This window comes from Fringilla coelebs (genome assembly GCF_963513975.1).
Source record: "Fringilla coelebs genome assembly, chromosome: 20".
NCBI classification, from domain to species: Eukaryota; Metazoa; Chordata; class Aves; order Passeriformes; family Fringillidae; genus Fringilla; species Fringilla coelebs.
Window position 1 is genome coordinate 3,234,335 of NC_140046.1, and position 18,125 is coordinate 3,252,459.

The following is an 18,125-nucleotide window of genomic DNA, read 5'->3' on the forward strand; positions in this document are numbered from 1 at the left end:
CATTCACACAAATAAGTGAAAAAAAAAAGAAAACCAACTAACTACTTACATTTTTTCACTGTTGAAATATGATCCAGGAAAGGGTGGTTGAAAAATGCTTCTGTAGAACAAGAAACAACCACCATTGTGAGTAGATGTACAAATGACAGAATTTACAGACTGGATTGCAGATGGTGATAAATAGTTGCCTTCCCAGAATCAACACTGCAGAGCCAGAGGGTGAAGAGCTTATAAAAGATTAAAGCTGTCTATGGTATGTGCTGCTATAGAGTTTGGAAAGGAAACAAGAATCAATTTAATAACTTCAAACATCACTCAGCAAGGCAAATCAGACTGAATCACTAGAAGAAATCTTGTGACTGCAGTTAAAGCCATGTACACAAGAAACCTCCCTATACTGCTGAGGAAATTATGTTCTTGTGGAAGTAACTCAGTTTTAGTCTGCTCTTCAAAACAATGAGCATTTCTCATATCAGACACTGAAAGTATTTTCAGCTCTGCCTTTCCCAAGGATTGGCATTTATTTTTGAAGCCATTTATGCTACACCTTAGGTGGCAAAAAAGAAAATCACAGCAGAGCCATTCTCCTTTCCACTTCCCAACAGCAGAACATGACCTGTGCAGCCACTTCATGGCATAAAGCAGAATTAGACACCGCTTCTTTAAAAATTTCCTCAGTGAACTTGCTGTTGTTACTTTAGAAATACTTTGCTTTTCTTGTAAATGGATATGCTGAAGCACTTTTAATTGAGCATAACCAGTTGGCCACTAGGTTACATGGAAAGTTTTGTTCTGCAAGGAGCAGTGTTCAGCTGGTTCAGGGAATTTGAGGGTTGGTGGGAGCCAGCTGCTGAGCTGGGTGAACTTTAATGTCCTAACACTGGAGGAAAAACAATGCTGTGCCTCAGACATAAGCAAATAACAAGGAGGGGAAAAAAAAATAGAAAGAATCTGAGGCCTGGAGTCTGTCCCTTCCTCCAGCAACACTTTTGCCCATGACCCGATAAGGGAAGGAATCCAGCTGTAATGCCTGAACAATGCAATTATTCACTTGAACACAGGGATCAGGTGCTCTCCAGCTTTGGTACAACACCTGCTGTTCTACTTCATATTGCTGGAAGATCAACAACATTTCCAGTGCTATTTTTACTTTAACAACAGGCCACTGGGCTCTGCTATAAACTCTCCCTTTCAGTCCCTTTGCTAAGCACATTCCAGAGCAGCCCCTTTGAGGCCCTTTAAGTGGCTCAGCCAAGGAAAACATGACTTTCAGCACTGCCATTCTGCTTTCTATTTTTCTTTCGAAGCACAAATGCTTTCTCCCACCACCACAAGTGATACAGTGAATTTCCCATGTTTGAAGAAACTGTAGGGATCAGCACACCCAGAGTGCAGAGTGGAATCAATTACTCACAGTCCATGTTTGTGAGGTATTATTTCTCCTACATGTAGAGATTTATATACTGACCAATATAATTTGTGACATTCTACCCAATTATAGTGAGCTTTTTCTGGATCTGAACTAAAATTTTAAGATTAACATTTCCTGGCAGCTATGATAAAACTGCATTAACAAGCAGTGCTATACAATTTAAATAAGCAGCATGAATATCATGATATACAAGATGCAGCTAAAAAGAATTAATCAAGATATAACTGTTCAATAATGTGTTTCCAAAGTGGGTTCTTCTAGTACATGGAAATCAGAAATGTTTGCTCCCAGTCTGATGCTAAAACACCAGTTAAAGTAACAAAATAAGACTTCAACATGAAACTTAAGATATAGCAGTAAATCCTTGAAGGAAAGGGCACAATTGAAATAATTAAACTGATTTATATTTCACTACTCAAAAACAAAGTCATGATTTATGTGCATCACTTCATGCTGACAGTAGTTATCCAGTGATTTGTTTTAGCTACTCTGCCTTCTTTATTTAAACAGAGAAGAAAAAAACCACTTCACTTCTCATGTAATTGGCTGTGGACAAAAGGTCAAGATAATTATTCTGGTCACATGAATACAACTAACAAGGAAAGTCAAAAGAGCAAGAGGAAAAAAGAAATACACACCAAAGTCCATTCTGTCCTTTTGGTTCCTCTGAAGCAAGCCCAACAGCAGGTCAGCCAGGTAAGCTGATGTTTCCCTAGGAATGCTGCACACAAGAGGAAGTAAAACATGCATTAAATGTAATGCATGCATTGAATAATGCATAGCACATTGAATTGCAGGAAATCAGCATTCTGCCACGTCCCCAAGTCATCACTATCTGTGCTTTACAGCCTTAGTCCATTTAGTTTCAGCTAGGTACAAAGCAAGGTGCAACATGATTCACAGGTATCACACTACATCCTTGCAAAGATAGCAACAGCAAACATTTTCATGAATCCCAGGCATTCCCCAAGATGAAAAAGTGTTCAATCAACAAGTGTAAATGACAGGAAAGGCCATGGTGACATACCTAGGAATCAAATTCCTGTTCTTTTCATAAAACATTCTCAAATCTTGAGGACTATTGGCCTGTCAAATAAAAATGTACATTAATTAAAGCTCAGTTTCCTGAGGAAATAGCTTTTGTTCCTAAGCACACATACACAAAAAGGAGACTTTTGCATATGGGCATTAAAGGAGAAAACACCAAGCAGAGCAGTGCCTTCAGCACTGAGGCTCCTTATTTTTGTATTTCCTCTGGATTGAACACACTCATCATGCAGACTAAGCATAAACAACTTCTCCCTTGGCATTCTCAAGCCTTTGCAGCACCCACACTCAGACATCACTTGCTTCTGCTTTCCTGACTAGAAGCAAGAAGCCCCAGGAATGTCCTTCAGACTGAGAAGAGGGAAAAGGAAAGGAAGTGTTACCTGAAAAGGTGGTTTTCCAACAAGACACTGATAAATGACAGTTCCTATGCTCCACAGGTCTGCTTTAGCATCATAGTGTTGAGACATAATCACTTCAGGGGCCTGGAAAGAACAGCAAATTCTCAGAAGGGAAAACAACAGAAGGAAAGCCAGAGCAATATGAATCTACTGTCAGAGCAGTATTAACTGAGACCACTTCACTGTAAGAGAAAATTAACATTTTCATGTGCATCACATGGCTTGAGAGCTACCAGCTCCATCTAAAATGAAAACTGAGTTTCAAAACCACAAAGAAACTTGAAATGCTGATGTTCTGAAGAAAGCATCCAGCATTTGGCATGTTTGGGAAGAAGAGGGACATGTTATTTACTTGGCTTCAGCAATTCTTCTTCTGGACAAAGAACCACTAAGAAATGATTGATGTCTCTGGTTATAACAATCATGGTCTCAAAATCCCAAGGAAATTAAAAAAAAAGGTAGTAAAACTATGGAAAGGGGAACTGCACTCTGTCCTTGATTCTTGTAAAGCAACATGAGGCATTTGCCAATCTGCAAGCAGTCAATTATTTTGTTTTGGCAGGAGAATGTTGGAGACAAGCAAGATAATGTGTAATATCCCTTACCATGTACATAGGGGAACCACACAGAGTTGCAGCCATCATGTTGCTGTGCAGGTAACGAGCAAACCCAAAGTCAGCTGTGGAAAGAACAACCTTGGTCAATGAAGAGAAAGATCATTTTCAAATTTTTACTGTCTAGAAATCACCTGCCTCTGACTAAAATCTGCTACAATTAACAGAGAAATTGCAAAAAGACAGGTTTAATATCTAGCCAGCTCCATGGAATACTAGAATCTTTGTCATGCTGAAAGAATAATGTATTATCCTTCAAATGAGCAAGCCAAGAAGCAGCAGTGACATCATTTACACAAACTGCTGCTCAGGCACCTCCCCAGCTGCAGAACAGCCTGTCTGGCATCAGCAGGAAAGGATTAAAGTCACTGGCTAAATATAAATGGCTCATTAAGAGTGATGAATATACAATCTGCCTGCAGTGAAATCACATCAGGTACAAGCTGAAGAAGTCAAGTTTCAGGTGCCTGAATTTTCCATGCAGGTAGAAGCATCTGAAGCTATCAAGTAAGGACAGCAAGGGAAGAAGCTTGGTCTCCCCTGTGCAGTTTTTGAGTAAAAGCACAGGAATCAACTTGTTTAAAACAAAGCAGCTTTAAATAACAGACAACAAGGAGTGACTAAAACTCCTGAAGTGGCCTCTGCAGAGGAGTTTGGTAGTATCATGAATATTTGACATCTCTCCCCTTCAGCCATGCCAAAAACAGGTCATAACCTTCATTTCTAAAGCTCTCAAATAACCCTTAGGAGGATCTACCACTAAAAAAGAAAACAGCTGGAAATGCAATTGGAGTCTTGCATACACAGAATTTTGAAATGGGTTAAAGGCGACTCCCAGTTTCAAAAGTTAGATTTATACCTAATTAAAATAGTTGAGTACTAGAAACATCAGCTAAATAGATTTGTCCTGCAGATTAAATCAAACAGGCCTTTATGACTCAATCTTTTTTTATCCTAAGAACGTAGCACAGCATGAAGCTCATCATTCTTGACTTGCTGTCTGATTTGCATCAACTGAATACACTCTATATCCAGGACTTGAACTGGAGACACATTTCTGAGGGGGTACACAGCCCAGGAGTGCTGATGTTCCCTTCCAGAGAGGAGGCTGTACCTATTTTGATGCGTATGCCACTGACGCTGGATTTCCGGCGGCTGGCGTAGGACAGCAGGATGTTCTGGGGTTTGAGGTCCCTGTGGATGATGCCTTTGCTGTGCAGGATCCTCATGGCTGCTGCAATCTGCTGCAGGAACACTCGGATGGTGTCCTCACTCAGAGTCCCCTTAGCTGGCAGTGCCACACACAGGAGCAGAGGGGAGAATAAATATCAATATCTTTAGGTAAAAGCAATCAACTTCATGGTGATCAGCTGAAAACATAGTGAGTCGTAATCTAATCATCATGAATTACAATCCAGTCTCCAGTGTTTTTCTACAAATGTAAATATTCTCAACAATATAGACATCACCAGAGTTTTAGAGCTCTGAATCATCTGTTTTTCCAGTCGTTTATTCAACTCAGTAGCATCATGATTGTAAAGCTTCTCAACTGCCATTAAAGCTCAAATTAAATCTCATTCAGTCTTGAGCTGCGTCAAGGGAAATTTAGGTTGGATATTGGGAAAAAGTTTTTTACAGAAAGGGTGATAAAACTCTGGTGGGGGAGTCACCATCCCTGGGTGTGTTTAACAAAGCCTGGATGTGGCTCTGGGTGCCAGGGTTGGACTCGATGATCTTTAAGGTCTCTTCCAACCCAATGATTCTGTGAATTCTGTGAAATCCTAAACTGGCTAAAAATGCAAAGGAAGCAAGAAAATAAAAGAACTTCTCATTAAGTACGTCCAAAAATCATGTTAAAACCCGAAGCCATAAAATTTGTTCTTTATGGGGATGCTGAGAACCACTCTGCTCAGAAATTTTATCCATGATAAAACTTATTTTGAAAGGAAAAAAATGAGATGTACTTTTGAAAGTCTCTTCTGAAGGTATTATCTCATTCTGCAGCCCAAAAAAGCACTGAACACAGGAGCTGGATTTCAATGAGTCTTTCCAAAGGTTTTAATGGCAAGTGAATTAGGCTTTTAATACACACAGTTACCATAACAATAGCTGTGCATAAAAAAGATTCCTTCAACAGGCTGAGACACAAGGGCAAGTAGAATATTTTCATCATGAAAAATATGAAGATTAACATCTCTGCTCAAAATTTTGGTTGGAATAAGAATCCATTTGTCATGATTTAGAAATTCTGTCCTCACTTTGGGCAGAGCCATGGAAAATCTCTCCTAAGCCAGCACTGCCTCTTTTTCAGAGCATTATTACATAAGTAAATCAGTGTTTTTAAGTTCACATCTTGGAAAAGAAAAACAGGTGGAATCAAAACACTGGGAACAGCCCCTAAAATGTAGTTTTAGAAATAGAAACCCACACATCTTTTCAGCATGCTGCTGATGGCTAACTACAGCTTCTCCCTCATTGACAAATAAGGGAATGTTACATTCAGCTGTGGCAAAAAATAAAAAAGCATTTTCTGTGTATTATCACATTCATTTACTCATATTTAAAGCACAAGCAAAAAGATCCAAAATAATAGGGAAATACAGTAATCAATTACCTTGTAAGTAATCTGCCAAGTCCCCACCATTGCAGTACTGTTAAAAACAAAGGGTTTTATTTAAAATACAAGCACTGAAACACCTGCTACATCATTTCTACTTTGTAATCTTTTAATGAAAATTAGATCCCTTCCAGCTGTTTGCCTTCAAATTGTTTTGTCAATTATTTGTAATTAATAATTTGAGGTGTCACCCTTCATCAATACTTACAGTATCATAACATGAAACTGAATAATTTATGAAACAAACAGTGCTGATAAATTTAATGCAGCACAGGAAATTCATAATTTACTTTTCAAAATAGTTTGTTTTAGCAAGCCATGGTTAGTTTGCAGCTGTGCAAATGAACAGTTTTGTCTAAAAGTCTTTAAAATCAACCAGAAACATACATGTTAACACATACCTCCATGACCAAAAAGACAGAATTGGGCATTTCCTAAAAGAGGAGAAGAAAAGTGATTTAAGAATGTGAGAATACAAAGTCTGTACCTGCATTAACCAAGTGTAACATGGGATTTTCCCATCACTGAGACACCTTAATGTAAAGTCACTGTTTCAGAGCATAGCAAAAATGTAGATTCTCCACTATGAGATATTCTACATTTCCAAAAATATTTTCATATGCAAAAACATAAAGCCACCAGGCAATACTTCCATGAAGCGTGTCCCTGAGTGAGCCCTGGGCAGAAGCACATCCCTGCCACGCTCCTCATGGCAGAGCTGGGAGCTGTGTCCATCCTGCTCAGATTTTCCAAAGCACTCACCTCCCATGACCTCTCTGCAACCTGAATTCCCTCTCTTGTAATTGGGGAAAAGTTCCTGAAAGACAGATTGCCTAACTTCTACTGTAAATTACCTACACACTTCACAAATCCAGTTACAAAAATAAATCCGTGCTTAAACCTGACTGTAATAAAAACATTCATCCTGTTTCCAAATGTTTATTTTGTGTGAGGGAAGAAAGGCCTGACCTGTCTGTGCTAATAATCAACATTGTTTTCCACAGTCTCCTGCACAAGACAGTTCTGTTGGGCCTACAAAGTTGAAGATTCTGAGGGTTTTTATAAAGCAAAAGTACTTTTTTCCTCCCTCTGAGCTGATTTAAGACTGAAAGGAAAGAACACAAAGAGAACTGGAAGGAAACTAAAGGAAATGTACAGTAAACAGGATGATGCTTTTAGTTACACAGTGTGTTACCTCCCTTTCCTTTTAAAAATAAACTTAAACAAGGGCTGACAGATTGAGGGAAAATATGTTTTTTTTAAGGCAGTTGAAGGAAAAAAAGTGAGATGGCACCAGACAAGGCCAGGCACATGTCCCAGTGGGAAGTGGGACTGCAGACAGTCTGACTAAATTCTGCTAAAGTGTCACAAGAAAGTCAAAAGGGACATTGCACAGCAAAATAAATACTGTGAGCTCAGGCACCTTTCTCTGTGCTTGCACTGACACTTCAGCAGATGCTCCATTTGACCACTGTGGCAGGAATTACCACCACGGTGCCATTGTCAAGGGCTCACTAACAGCTTATGTTAGAAAGCTTGAAAAAGAGAAATCAAAGCAAAAATGGGTCCAGGCTAGAGAAAGCAATGACCCCTAAACACAGCACAGAGCTCAGGGATGGCACAGCCCATCACAGACACTGACATCCAGACAACTCCAAACAATGGAAATAATTACAGGTCAAGATGAACTGGCTGGTTTAAGGGCAATTCAAGACTGTAGTAGCCTGCTTCACTTTTGGGAAGCATTTAGTCACTCATGTCTGTGTTACAGAAATGCATTTGAGGTTTTTTCCAGCCCAAGCACATTTTGCAGATTTGTTTACATTTGGATATTAGCTTCGAAGAAGGCAAGTTTCTAAGAATGAGTCAAATCTGTTGGGAATGGCAGGCAAACTCCAACCAATAGAGAACATTAAAGCAGCAGCAGATCACATTTCAGCAAGTCTCAATTGTTCAATGTTTCTGCAATAGCTGTGGCCAACATGAACCATAATTTACATTCCTATAAACACCTCAAAACCTCAGTGCATACAGCAAAGCAAAAAACTCATTAGTAATTACTTGCTTTGCAAATTACTGGAAATATATAATTGCTCCTTTCTGCATTGTTCCTTTGCAACAACACCTTCCAAGACAGAAGCTGTCTTTTAGGAATCCCAAAGATGCCAAACAGCAACCCTGAGATCCCAGTTTATCAAACTGAAAATTCTGCCAAGTGAAGATCACTTCACTTAAAGGATAACTGTGATGTGGAGCAGAAGAACCCAGCTAAGCAGCAGGAGAAGCCCATTCTCCAGTGACAGGAAAGCAGCTCAGCTCCTGGACTTCCACCCCAGCTCTGCAATCCCATGAATCACAAAGATGTTCCACAGTGTCTGAGCCTCCAGTGCACAAACCCAGCAGCTTATGGCAGCATGTAATGCTCAGCTCATGACAGACATTTATTACATTTATTCATCACAGAACTAAGAGGATGTGTTTGCTGGATTCCCTTGGAAACAAAGTCATCTCAAATGAACTGCTCTCTTCAGAAACACAGAGCTGATGATTTGCCCTGTTGTACCAGGCCTCACCTGTTTAGAAAGTCATTTCTGCAGACCATACTGGATTGCCCTCAAACAGAATTACTCTTTTTTTTAAAAATTTATATTCTTGATGAAAAAATAACAAATGAAGTCACCAAGTCACAGTAAGAAGTAGAGCATATTTCCTTAATGTAGCTTAGAAAATCCATTTTTAATAAATCAACAGGGCAGATTAGAGATTCCACAAAGACATTTTCTCAGACTCAAAAGTCCTAATTCATAATGAGGAAGTAATAGTTTGCACAGAACTGATACCAACCTCCCCAACCACAACTTGTCCCAAGTTGAACTCATAACCAAACACTTTTCAATATCCCACCAACACAAGCTTTACTTCCAAACAGCTGAACTTGTTCAACCCTTCAGAGCTGCTCAAATTTTGCCTTACAGTTCTTGGCCAGCCTGACTGGGAATGTGATCTCCATTTTGGGAATTCATTCAGAACAGACAAGACAGTTCTGGAGATATATTTTGCCCTTCTAAATTATTTTGCTGAACAATAAAGCTCTCCCTATCAACATTCCCCAGACTTGTGATTTCTGTTGACTGGCTATGCAGAGCAAAGTGCTCAAAAAGGAAAGATTAGAAAACCAGCATGTTTCAGATCTAACATTCAGGAATAAAGCTGACCTAGCAAGTTATTTTAAACTGCCTCTTGAAACAGATAACAAAGCTTTCAGCAATTTGTATTGATGTACAGATCACAAAATTAGTGCAGCTGGAGTTTTTCTGACCTATACTTCTACCTAGATAATAAGTAAAACAAATATCTGCTGTGTTGCAACAATTACCAGTTCCGCCCAGCAACACTTTTTTTTGCTGCTGAAAGTTTTCTTGATAAAAACCTACTTTTGCTCTTTTTATTCTGAATCTAAATTTTACTTGCAAGCAAAGGCTAATAGGGAGCTAATTTACAATTCTGAAAGGTAAACAGATAAACCTAAGAGAAAGAGGTTAAGAGGGAATATATTTGCCAAAACTTGCTATGTTTTAATCCAAGGCTTCCAGCAGTTGTCTTGGGGGATGCAAAGTTCTAACTTGAATCACAGTCTCAGCAAAGTAGTTCAATTTAAAAAACCATTAATTGAAAAAGAAGTCAAAACATCCATGGTTACTTCCAAGAGCTGTTGCTTGATCTCTGGAGTACTGGCAGAAACATTCCCTAGATTTCATTCTGGTTCACAAGCCCTCCTTTAGAACAAGCTGAAGGTCTGCAAGGAGCTGAGTGAGCTCCCAAAGCAGAAACTGTGGCAAATAGTTACTCTCTTTTCACTTCAAGTCTGTAGATTTTATTTCATTGCAGTTTCTGGTGGGAGTCCCCAAAGCAGGAGAGTTAACCTGACAGCTTGTGCACTGCTGTTATCTGATTAACTTTCTGCTATGTTAATCTGTGCTATATTGGATATAATTTTTTGGCCAGGAACACACCTTTTTTTTTTGCTTTAAAGAGACCTGGCAAAAATTCTAATGATACAGTGAAAAAGGACAGGTGCAGATCTTTTAAAGGTTGTTTCTCTCTGTATTAGACATTCTTGGTTTACTCTGCGCAATAACTTCTGTGTTCAGCTCCTATCACCCCAAGGACTGAAGACTCTGTTAATTCTGACAAAATATTAAATCTCAGACTAAATGTCACTTGACATGTGCCTGTAGGATTCAAACAGGGTGCATGCTGCCAATTATTCACATAAAAGAGCAATCTGCCATGGAGAAATGCAGCACAAGAACCAGATCATCCATTTGCTGTTAGTAAAATGCTGTATTTAACCAATATATGGGATGTGGGGAAAGAGGCTTCTCTGCTGCCCAGCACCAAGGAAAGGCACAGCTGCTCTCAGCATAAAGGTTCAGCACACTTTTGTACTAAAAAAATCATGTGAAACAGTTCTGAAATTCAAATTACAGCATCAAATCCAGGCACAGCAGGTAAGCAAAAGACTATGTAGCAACTCTTCTAAAACAGTTCTGAAATTCAAATTACAGGATCTAGGCACAGCAGGTAAGCTAAGCCCTGTGTAGTAACTCCAACTCTTTGGTTCTGTGGGTCACAACAAATTCTAATCCTGGTTGTCTCCAACATTTACACTGGCATCATTCCTGCACTGTCATAACCAACCTTGCAGTTGGCATCAGCTGCCAGGTAGAGTTTCAAAACCTTTACAGTTGCTACAGGGCAGGATTTTTCTTTTATCTGAACAGCATGTTCTCATATGATTATTTCCACACATACACAGGGGATGGATATTGACAAACAGAAAGGCATTAAGCAAGGAGCTGAGGCGACAAAAATAAAGATATTGAGACACTCTTTGTTCTGCTGGGAGTGTGGAGGCAATGAAAGCTGTGAGACACTGAGATCAGCAGCACACACAGGATGCCTGCAGCAAATATCTCCAGAAACACATGCAACAGTACCAGACCAACTGGAGTCCTTGGGTAAACCAGAGGTATTTAATTCCTGCTGCTGAAACAACAGTTCCTCCCCTCAGCACCCCTACTAAGAACTCCTGGGCTCTCTGTGTACAACAAAGCTGAGCTGTAGGTCCCAGAAGGATTTCTGGCTCCATTCCCACTGGCTTTCTCTGCTTCCAAGGACAGCAGAAGCAGCTGCAGGTTTTTTGTCTGCTCTGTACCAACAAGCTAAGACAAGAAACCATTTTTATCCAGATACTGTTTCTCCAATAACACTCTAGAAATTAGTTCTCCCTAAACTACTGCTCAAATAGCAAACTTCAGACTCCATACAGTGAGGACATTAATTCACTCTCCTAAAATGCTATCTCCAAGATACATTACAGGCTTTCACTCTGAGAGCTGACATTCTAGAGAGGTTTTGAATTAAATTATTTGCTAAAACAGGCACTGTCTGGCACTGTGGAAGAGATCAGTTCTACTCAGCACACACTTGGGATCATGAACTGCACAAAACTGTAAACTCATGTCCTAAATATAGAACATTCCAAATAACTTACTGATACCTTCATTCCACTTCAGTGGAATACTTTATCCAAGGATCTCGGTGCATTTTACACTGGTAAATTAGGGGCTATTTTAGACTCCTTTTGCTTTTGAGAAACAGTGGCTCCACCCCTCCAATTAACTGGATCCAAGACTGATTTTCTTTTGCAGGATGAATGACATCCCACAGCACCACCATGGGAAAAGAGTTGCATCCTTAAACCATTTTAGAGATTTGGGAGATTTTTATTCTTGAATGACAGACAATCAAACACTTGCCCAAGAAGATAAGTGAAAAGTGTCTCTTTTGCTATCCATCTATCATATCTGAGGTTTTTTTAAGCATGTCACAAAAAAATTAATTTCACTTGTAGAGGTGGGCTATTTTCCAGAGCCCTACTGCTGAAAACATTTGTCTCTCACAGATGGAGGGTTTTTATTTAAATATCTCTACAAGTTCCCTCAGCCTTAGCACCATGGCTCCACACCCTGGTGCGTGCAGCTCCCCAGCCCTGGGAGGTGGCACCAAGAGCAATGGAGTGCTCTGCTTACATAAAATGCTTATCTGCAGCTCAAACCTGCCAGAGCTGCACGTCCACCTCATGGAAATCAAGGGCAATTATCCTGCTGGCTGCAGAACAAAACGTTTTTATGCCACCATTAACACACAGCAGTTCACTGGGGTGTGGCTCCAGACGAATGGGCACTTCTAGTAATTGAACTCCAGACACACTAATAACATATCAAATGGTATTCCCAGGGGATGAAGGATGAGCAGTGGAGAAGGTCTGAAAATGTTCATGCACAATCAGCAGAATGGGCCACAACTTCTAGGATTTAATTAAAACCTTCATGGTGTATCTGTCTTTATTACGCTGACTTGTGTGAGTGGTCATGCAACAGGAACACAACCAAAAATGAAGAGACATGAAGGAGAAGGAATCTAACTACTTCCTGAGAATCAATCCAAATGAAGCTTTTTGAAATACATAAAACAGTAACTGTACATTTATTCTCAAAAGATGCATTCCAAATTGCTATGCAAGGATACAGCTTTAATCTAAAGTACTGCCATTAATTTATTATTATGAGATGTGAAAGTATTCATCCTTGATCACAACCAATTTACACTTTTTTCACTTAGTTTTGCCACTTTCATTGCACACCATCTTTTCAATCTGAAAACTCAAAGACACAATCAGCTCTTGGCTGATTCAGCTACATGATCTGTCAAGCTGCATGTGAAACAGGAGCATTTTCTTATTCCAAACTGTCTAAGGTTAAGAAAAGCTTCAGCCCAACAGAACTACAAAAATAAAACAGACTCCCATTCACACTGAGAACTTCCTACTGTGACACAGACTCCACTGGCTCCAGCACTGAGGAAAAAAACCAGCTTCTGTAAACTTAGAAATAGCTTGAAATCCTAAAGTCTTATCTGCTGGACTGTATCACCATGTTCACAATACCCTGGCAAACAAAAAGGGCAACACATGCTAGAACATGAAATGCTACAGAAAATTAGTAGGTGTAACAGCCTACTAGACATGTGAATGCCTTGCATAGTGTTCATTCTTGCTGGGTTATAAATTAATGTAATCACAGAAGTTAATGATGTCTGCCACTTCACAAACACAGCAGAAAGGGAAAAGCTTATTTGTGCAAGAGGCACACTCTTTATACCGTATTTTGCAAAGCAATTCCTTCTGTAGAAGCAGCATCCTGCTGCCAAGCTTTGTGTTTGTTATGAATGTATTTGAAATATATCAAGGTACAGGACACAGGTTTGCCCTTCTCTTTGCTTTAACTGCTCATTTTGTTTAAACACAACAGTTGGTGACAAGCAGCAACATATCCCCCTCTCAAATGGAGCAGCACTGATCATCCAAGAAGTCCTGTCACCCCTTCCTGGGGCAGAACAGAAAAACCTAAAAGTTATGTTTATAAAAACCCTTTAGGTAAAGAAAGCATAGACAACTGTAGGATTCTGGAATCTCTTTCCTTGTGCATAAATCAAAAGAACAAGAGTTTCTCCAAAGCTCAGATGTTAAACCACCAGAATACCTAACTAGTCCACTACCCCCACACTGAGCTGCAGAGCTGACTAAGGAACCTTCATGTATAAACAACTGTAAATGATAAATCTGAAATTCAGCTGCTTACTCACACACCAACACCCTCAGTCAACAATTCCAGTTGCTTTTGAGATGTCTGGATGTACTAAATTTAGGATGCTAAGAGATTATTTCCACTTAGCAATGCTCAGGAAAACCTGGTCTCGTCAAGAAGCACAACAGACAATGCTTTCCCTCTCAGAGCAGATAACATCATTCAAAATCAAGAATGTTGAAGTCAAGATCCAGGAAAAGCAGTCTCTACATTGAGCACAGAAGTTTTGGTGCACAGTCAGTTGCTACATGAACATCTCAGCTTTGTACCAAAAGTCACTTGAGTCCTACAGCCCTAGAAATCCTGAGCCCACCTAATTTATGTCACATGAACACAGATTTCTATAGCAAAAGATACACATCCACACAAACTAAAAGCTTTTAGCACATGTAAAGACAGGAAAGACCGAATGTCACAATCTCTATTTTGTGTTGCTTTGACTATGCAATGCCCCAAAGGTGCTTCTGTAATTTTTTTTTTTTTTTAACAGTGTAACTCTGTATTTAAAATCAGGACTGAGCCCAGGAGATAAATGTATAGTTCTTATTCAAGCAGAACAAATGGCTGCATGAGCTGCCTCATGTCTTATTTAGCTTTGCTCCACACTGGCAGGCCTTAGGATACAAAAATGTACTTCCTAAGCAGAACACACTCCCCTAGACAGGCTGCAGAGCAACTCCTCCACCTCATCAGGCAGCACCCAGGCAATAAAGACAGGAAGACAATCTGAAGGAATTTAATTGAAAAGATCCAAATGTCTGCTTGGCTTTTTTCACTGTACCCTGTCCTTCTGGACACACAGGCAACAGATACATGTGACTGTGGTTTTCTGCTTCCTTCAGTTCCTCCTCACTGTCACACAGGGCTGAACACCACATTTCTTTGTCACACGGATCCCCAAGATGCTGCTCTTGCTGCCACTTGTTTTTGCTGAATTCCAAACTGATGACAGCAACAAAATATATCCACTCAAAATAAATCAATTCAAAATCTTCTGCTTGGCATACATTATATATATTCACTATATTTTCATAAATTAATTTTAATGGGGAAAAAAAAAGGCATCAAAATATATTTTACCTGGACATCATAAAGAGCTACAATGTTCTCATGCTGAAGTTCCTGTAAAACAAAATATTTGTATTATGGAAAAAGGTTATTAGTGTTACTACTGCTATTATTATTAATTGAATTTGCTGATAATGCTGATTTGGTGACAATCAAAGAGAATCTGTTTAAGATGATCAGATGGAATTAGGAGGAAATTCCAGTTGTTTAGACAATATTTAAAGGATAAGGAAGTTAGGCAATATCTTGAGAGGTCATAAAAACATTTGGTTCCAGAACTTTATGTCAGTGACTTGTTACAGAAAGTACCAGAGCAGAAGATCCTCTAATGAGCACTGAAAACTGACAAGATTTAATTTCCTACTCTTACACAATTTCTTGCTTAGTGAAGTAACCAACTAGACCATGTTCAAATCAATCTTACTTTTATAATACAAAGAAAATCAAACCAAATAACATTAAATAAAACTCATGGACCAGCTCATAATAATTTGTAGCTACTCAAAAAACTTTTGTTTGTTAAGTACTTGCAGCACACTAATACACCCAACAATAGTTCTGGTATATAATAAATAAATGAGAATATGTAGATAATAGTATATAAAGTAGTGATGTATCTCAAGAAGCTCAGAAACATGGGAAGAAAGCAGCACTCAGTATTACTGAAAAGCTCTGGGAAATGAGAGGTGAAATTCAGGGAGCAGGGAATGCTAAATGACCACCCAAGGATAAGCTTCCATAAAATAACACTGAAAAACTGAAAGATGCTCCATTTCATTTCCTCTGCTAGAGCCACACTCCACATTTTCAGGCAATTATCACAAGTCAGAAGTGGGCAGCTGCTTCAGGAATTAAAGTCAGCTCACTGGTTTCAGCTTTCAAGGCACCTTTGAGCAAAAAAGATGAAGAAAGATCAAAGACTGATGCTTCACTCTCAGCTATGATCTGCTGGGAAAAGGTGCCACATTGGCCATCCTGAAGGACAAACTCTTCCACATGTGCAATAAGCAAAGCTCAGAGACTGCTTCCACAACAATTTGCTACTTTTAACTGCAAAACCATGCTCACAACCGGTTCTGAGACATTTCCAGAACTAAAGATGTATTTTTTTTCTGTTTTTCTTAGTATTTTTATTTCTGGATCCCTAACAAAAAAACATCACAACAGCAATTACTGTGACACCACCCATGACCTGGAATGAACTAGGTCAGAAGTCTCTTTTCAAGCAAAGCAGCTTTAAAAATCACTGCAAATTAACATACCTTTAAGATTTTTATTTCTTTTCCAAGTAGGATTTGTGACTTCGACAAGTTCTTTTTGTTAATACTCTTTATGGCTACTTCCCAATCAGTTTTCTGGAAGTGAACAAAAAAAGTACTGTTAGTTTACTTTTTTGTTTAAACTTTATCCTCTAACAACTATCTAGGAAAACACAGAGAAAAAGTTGCAAGATCACCCCTCTTCTACTCACCAGTTATTACTACCTCACGTGACACCATCAAGAACTATTTCATTCCAAAGCTATTAAAATCCAGCTTCAGCTACACTGCATTTTAATGGATTCCAAAGCATTAAAAAAAAAAGACAAAACAAAACCTAAGTAATCATATCCCATTTATTTTTTGTTAGCAGCGCTATGTATCTGCTTTTTCACACCTCTCACAAGGATCAAGTTACTTTTAGTGTCCTTTAAGGACTTCTCATTTTCAGCTTTTCTATACTCTGCAGATGAAAATTGCACAAAACCTTGTCTGTTTTAAGCAAGCTTATATATTGTCTATTTATATGTTATCCAAAATTAAACTATTTATTTGTGTGGTGGGAGCACCTCCATTGGCTTTTAAAGTTTCCGTTTCCCTTTCTCCTTTTTTTTTTTTTTTTTTTTTTTTTTTTTTTTTAACCCCAAAATCACTGCACCGTGCCTCTCCAAGCCGTGAGCGCTGCCTTAATCCTCCAAAATGCTAAATCTCAAGGGCTGTTTTCTGGAAAGCAAAGCTCTTTAGGCACCAGAATAAACTCACAGCATCAAGAAACCATAACGTAACTATGAATATCCGGGGCGATGAGCAAGTCACGCCAGGAAACCAGACACCTCTGAATTTAAGAAATCTTCAGCCAATCCCAAAGGAGACAATTTTCCATTAGATCCCTCGTTATCCAGCGAGATAAACATGACCCTCCCGACAAACAAAGGGCTCAGCCTCCCCTACAGCTGCAACTCTCCCCTCGGCACTATGGCAGGGAGAGGGGAGGAGCGGTGGGACCGCGGACAGGCCGGTGGGGTCCAGGGAAGGGAAAAAATAAAAAGATTTTACGGATGCCGGGGCTGGATCCCGGCTCAGGGCCGCGGGGCAGCCGCGGGCCTCAGCCCAGCCCGCACCTCCCTTCGGCTCTTTTTTTCTCCCCGAACACCCAAACCACGTCAAAACTCCGCAGAGGACACAACCCCCCCACCACCACCGCAGCTGTCACCCACCCGAGGGGCTCCTGCCGGCCCCGGGTTGTGTAACCAGCCCCGCTCCGGCTGCGGGCGAAGCCCGTCGCTGTTTACCTTGCGGTGGCGACCTTTGAAGACCACAGCAAAGGCTCCGTGTCCTATCAGGTCCTTCTTGCTGTACTCAAAGTCCCCCACCACCTCCATCATCCCTCAGCGGGGCATGAAGCCCCCGGGAAGGACGGAGGGAAAACAAAGGGGCTCTTCCTCCAGCTACAGCCGCCTCACGGCAGCCGGCGGCGGGGTGGGAGCCTGCCCCGGTCCTGGCTGCCCCCGGCGGCGGGGGCAGCTCCTCTCATAGCGCCGCAGACCCCCGGGCCGGCGGGGCTGCTGCAGGGCGTCACCGAGGCGAGGGGCTCCGTCGGGCATGGGGAGGGGAAAGAGGGGAATCTCAGGGGTCGGGTGTGAGGGGACAGCGCGGCATCGGCGCCGGGACGAGGGGCCTTCTCAGCGGGGAAGGGGGCTCCGTGCCCTGCCGCTGCCCGGCCCCATGGCCCCGCCACAGCGGGGGCTGCCAGCGCCGCGGCCCCGCTCAGGGACCGAACCCCAGAGCATCCAGCGACGCGGGGGGAGGCGCGGCCCACGGCTCCGGGGATGGCTGTCGCTGTCGCCGCCGCAGCCCTCGCGAGAGGGGAGGAAGCAGTGAGGGTGCGGACGAGGGTCTCTCAGGCCGCCAGCGCCTCCCGGGGCTCCTGCCGCTCCACCACTTCCTCCACAGAGATCTACACTCGACCAGCCGC

General features: G+C 40.9%; 1 protein-coding gene across 1 annotated transcript in view; it reads right to left on the bottom strand.

Annotated features, from left to right (window-relative positions):
* ULK2 (unc-51 like autophagy activating kinase 2) overlaps positions 1-18,125 on the bottom strand; it is a 36,289-nt gene extending 18,164 nt beyond the window's left edge. Inside the window, exons 1-11 of the mRNA XM_084219201.1 lie at positions 17,443-18,125; positions 16,154-16,246; positions 14,904-14,945; positions 6,513-6,545; positions 6,109-6,145; positions 4,609-4,782; positions 3,486-3,559; positions 2,863-2,964; positions 2,460-2,518; positions 2,071-2,153; positions 50-100 (exon numbers count right to left, since the gene is read on the bottom strand). Of these exons, the coding sequence (XP_084075327.1) occupies positions 50-100; positions 2,071-2,153; positions 2,460-2,518; positions 2,863-2,964; positions 3,486-3,559; positions 4,609-4,782; positions 6,109-6,145; positions 6,513-6,545; positions 14,904-14,945; positions 16,154-16,246; positions 17,443-17,535 (841 nt within the window). The 5' untranslated portion in view covers positions 17,536-18,125. The remainder of the gene's footprint in view (positions 1-49; positions 101-2,070; positions 2,154-2,459; positions 2,519-2,862; positions 2,965-3,485; positions 3,560-4,608; positions 4,783-6,108; positions 6,146-6,512; positions 6,546-14,903; positions 14,946-16,153; positions 16,247-17,442) is intronic.